At 33.8% G+C, this 4,962-nt stretch overlaps 1 protein-coding gene across 3 annotated transcripts in view; it reads right to left on the bottom strand.

Annotated features, from left to right (window-relative positions):
- The window catches only part of LOC117106242, a 35,382-nt gene that overhangs the window by 20,986 nt on the left and 9,434 nt on the right, over window positions 1-4,962 (bottom strand). For all 3 annotated transcript variants that reach the window (XM_033247594.1, XM_033247597.1, XM_033247596.1), the window contains exon 3: window positions 4,593-4,784. In XM_033247594.1, the coding sequence (XP_033103485.1) occupies window positions 4,593-4,784 (192 nt within the window). The remainder of the gene's footprint in view (window positions 1-4,592; window positions 4,785-4,962) is intronic.

Genomic DNA, 4,962 nt, shown 5'->3' with positions numbered 1-4,962 from the left:
TTTTTGGTCATCATTAATTAAATTTCCAATTATTTTATGCAGCCTGGAACACATGATTTGAGTTATTATTTTATAATCGGTATTTAGCAGTGTTATAGGACGCCAATTTTCTAGTAATTGTTTATCTCCTTTCTTATATAGTAAATTTATTACTCCGCGTTTTTGTGTATGACTCATTTCACCATTATAATAGCAGTCATTTAGTGCATTGAAGACAATTCTTTTAATGTCTTTCCAGAATAATTTATAGAACTCTACTGTCAAGCCATCGCTTCCTGGAGCTTTATTTAATTTCATTTTCCGTATTAGGCATCTTCACATTCATCTAACGTAACAATTCCTTCACAAACACTATATTGTTCTTCAGCTAAAATATCTACATTTGATTGATCCAGGTGTTTGTTGATATCAGTATGGGAAATCCCCTTATTTGCACACAGTTGTCTAAAGAAGCTAACTTCCTCACACAGGATTTCCTGTGTTTTTGGCAACATTACGCCATTTGACTTTTTAATTCTTTTTATGTTTTTTTGTTCCATTATTTTTTTCTAAACCAAGAAAAAATCTAGTGCTATGTTCGCCCTCTTCTATCCATTTGATCCTTGAACGAATGTATGCACCTTTTGTTTCTTGTTCATATATTTTTTCAAATTTTTTTGTTCTTTCTTCGATTTTTGTCTCAAAGTTTTCATTCAAATTACTAGCATTATTAACCAGAGCATCATTCAATCGTTTGATATCTTTTTGTAAATTTTCTTTTATTGTGTTTTTTTCTTTATTTATATTTTTACCATAATAAATTGAAACGTCTTTAATTTTAACTTTTATTAATTCCCACAATAATTTGGGACTAAGGTCTGTTTCATTAGCCTGTGTGTTTTTTGAATAATATTTATAATAGACTTTTGATAGTCAATATTATCCAGTAGGCTATTATTTAATTTCCAATATCCTGGCCCTCTTATAATTTGTACTCGTCCAATCTTTAACGAGATTGCCTGGTGATCCATTAGGATAGACAGTCTTATATCGCATGACATAATGTCATCTTGATCAATAAGATTTTGTGAAATTAACCAGTAATCCAGCCGTCTATAAATTTTACTACATTTTCTACGCCAGGTAAATTGTGTTTTATGAGGATTTTTATTCTTCCAAGCATCTTTTAAATTGAAGTACTTCATAACATTTTTAATTGTAAACACGGATGTGTCTTTTCTAACTGCACTATTTTTTTTATCACAATTTCTATCCATGATGGTATTAAAAACACCACCAATTATAATGTTATCTTCGTCGAAATTAACAATACTAAAAATAACATTACTCAGGTCTCTAAAATATGAACTCCTTGATTTACAATTGTTCGGAGCATATACATTGACAAAAACATATATTTTACGTTGTACAGTATTTCTGTTTTTATAATTGTGTATCTTCCATTTTTATCAATATATTTATTAAGTTTATTAAAGTCCTTTTTAAATATAATAGACACTCCTGCACTATTTGAAAAACCAGTACTATGAATGCAGAAACCCTCCCATACTGCATTAAATGTATTAATTAATTCATGAGTAAGATGCGTTTCTTGCAACAGTACAATATCTGCTTTTTGATCTTGACACCATTTAAAAATTTGTCTTTGTTTAATTTTGTTATGTATACCCCTCACATTTAGGGATACACAATGAAAACTTACTTTATTCATGTTATGTAAAAGCAATATAACAATCTAACTCTTTTCTCAATCATCATAATGCATTTTGCTTGACACAATTGACTTTAAATTTTACTAATGAATTACTTTTTTTAGTATTTTTCTTACTTTTGCTTGATTTTCTTCTCCTTTTAGTGCCTGGTAATGCGGGTGAAATTTGTTCTGATTCGGACTGTTCTTCTGGCTCGTTCTTGTCATTCACTTTCGCTTTGCCTTGCTGTTTAGATGATAGTGCTGGTGATTTCATGAAGTGTGTTATCTTTTCTTGTTTCTTGTGACTCTCCTTTTTTCTGCCCTGTTCTTCAATCTCATCATCATCATCGCTACTGTCTTCGCTATTCTCACTGGATCCCGAATCATCTTTCATGTCTGTTTCTATGCCCTTCTTTTCTATTACTCGCTCCCACATTTTTTGGATTAATTTTTCTCCTGAATCATCATGCAGAAGCTTTTCTGCACTACATTGCTCTCTTTTGTGCCCTTCTAGACCACAAGCATGACAGACAAGCTTGTTTGTACAATTTTTAGCGTTGTGGCCGTTCTTTAAGCATTTTGAGCATTTCACTCTATCATCCGTCTGACCATTATGAAAGAACCTGGTTTTGAAATTGTTAATATTTATAAACCTTGGTAGAGGTGTCTTAAGGGTTTCCGCATAGAGTACCCGGTCTCCATTCAGACAACTTGTTAGTTGACTATCTACTCTTAGTTTCAACCGCTGTATACTTCCTGTAATTTTACAGTTAAAACGCAAGAGCGTTTTCTTTATTTCTTCATCAGCAACTGATAGCGGTAGATCTTTTAATCAGTATACGTGTTGAGTCTACATCATATGGTAGATAAGGATTTTTGTTATGTACTTGGACATTCCTACCTAGGATATTTACTCCTTGTGTTAACAGATTCACCCTATCTTGTTGCGAATCTATATATATTCTCCACAAGTTTTTAATGCGTTGAATGTCATCAATGTGTTGGCTTTGCACTGATTTTACTAATGCTTTGTATATATCCTGTGGTTCAACATACGCCTCTCCTTTTGTGTTGACATCGTCAGCCTATGAAAACTGGTTTCACCCAGTTCTGGGCTCCTGCTTCCAAAGCCACATGACCGTTGGGCGCGGGCTTCAAATGGGTACTTGTCATCATTTTTACAGAACAAAATTTAGGTAAAAGAAATCAATAATATTTCAAAAAATCGTTTTCCTTGGATTTTTTTGGTAGAGAATACTTCTTTTTATGAACTTCCCGAAAAATATCTCAGGTAAAGTCAAGAAATATATTAATATTTCTGCAGAGCAAGTATATTGAATACTCTCCTTGGGGAGTTGTATACCGCCCTCCTCAATTAAAGCAAATAAAGATTATGTTCCTACAATCACTCCTAAAATACATTCACTTTCAATAAAAACAACTTTAAATTTTATTTAATAAAATGTTAAAAATTTTACACAGCAGTACGATGAATTACTATTTGATTGTGTTTGAAGAACTTGTCCTGAGCTTTACTATTTTGATAGACATTCGTCAAAGAAATAAACATTTTTCAAGCATTTTAATAATAATAATAATAATGTGGATACTTATGAGGCGCCAGTATCCGCATGGTGTGCTCATTTGAGAGAATACAGTACTGTAATCAAATTTTGGTCAGCACTGACAGGTAAAATCGTGTGATGCTTTCATCTAGGCAGACAAATCGATCTCGGCCACGCTAGGCTAGTCTGGGTATACTTCTGCCTACATCTAAATTTGTATTTTGCATCTTTGAAACAGGTCTGGATAGGCCTAAAATATTCCTATTAAATACTCAGTTTCTTTAGTTTATTAGGGTCCATTGATTCAAGGAATTCCTTAATTTATACATACACTAATACTAAATTGAAGTGACTGTCTTCAGGTTCTAACATAACATTTTTTCAATTACCACCCACCCAAACGAAGATTGGGTGGGTGTCTGTCCTTTCTTTCTGCAGGCGCGTTGTAGCGCTAGGTGTAAAGCCACTAGCCTAGAATTCATTGCGGTGAGCGAGATGTACAAGTTGAATTGTTCTTTGCACCCAAACTTAAAAAAAGATCAAGCCAACCGTGCACTATATGAAAGAATATGACGCCACAACAGACTTATAATAACTGTTGTGTACAGCCGAAGCATTATTGTACAGTGCACTCTCCCAATACGGACCCCTCCCTGACCAGTCACGATGTTCGGTTTTCCGGAAAATTCGGTGTGTGGAACATTTTTATTGAACCCTTTCCAAACAAGACTCTTGAATGAATAAAATGAATGCTTTTATATTGTTTTTTACATTTTCGATCTTATATTTTTTTTCTAACACAACACATTCTTCATAGTCACGATGCCACTTGCTGGTCGGTTGTTGTAAACATCAGGATGCGCTTCCTAAACTCTGCCTGCTAAATGATAAATTTTTATTGTGGCAGGGGTCATGAGCCTGTGCAAACACGTTAATTCCTAAAAAGAGATGATTACTGGGTTATTTCGTCCGGAAATTTTTGTTTATTATATGTTTGTTCGGTTTGTTGATTTTTGTGTTCCAGACCGAATAAAACATCCGGAATAAGATATTGGGAGAGATTCGGTTTTGAGAATGCCTTTTATTAAAGAAAGAATAGGAATGATTTTGTAACTTGAAAAAAGTTCAGTTTAGCGTGAGATTCGGTTTTCTGGGTGGTTGGTATTTGGAGATTCCACTGTATATTGTGTGTATGACAGCCTTTAAAGGCATACTGTAATATAGCATCTAGACAGAATTGAGAGTAGAGGCCCACATGTTGTGCTGTAAAAAGTGGTATTTAAACTTGCACAGCTTAATTTATTTATGTAACAAAGTACATTATTACCACTAACCTCACATTTATACAGACGGCACGTCATCCCAAGTGCTTTGTAATCAATGTATTGAGATTCACGCAGACACTCTTTGCTTTTCTCAAACATCTTCCGAGCATTGTTGAATTTATTGTCTTGATAAAGAGCCACACCACACTGGTAAAATGCTGCAGCTAAATGCACATCCTTCTCAAAGGCTGCTTCAAAATTCTGTGATGGAAAGAATTTACAGCACCTATATTATTGAGTACTATATCCCAGTGGTGGTGCCAGAGGGGGGCTATATAGATATATAGGTTTCTGGCTGATAGACAAAAATAACTTCCTGAAAAGGTAAACAAATACTGGTTTATTTAAAAAGAAAAACAACCACATAATACTGCAACTC

The sequence above is a fragment of the Anneissia japonica genome, unplaced genomic scaffold (genome assembly GCF_011630105.1).
Source record: "Anneissia japonica isolate Jap-2015-1 unplaced genomic scaffold, ASM1163010v1 scaffold1356_len1145284_cov175, whole genome shotgun sequence".
In the NCBI taxonomy this organism is placed as follows: Eukaryota; Metazoa; Echinodermata; class Crinoidea; order Comatulida; family Comatulidae; genus Anneissia; species Anneissia japonica.
The sequence above is the reverse complement of the archived record's forward strand: the minus strand, read 5'-3'. Positions and strand labels throughout refer to the sequence as shown.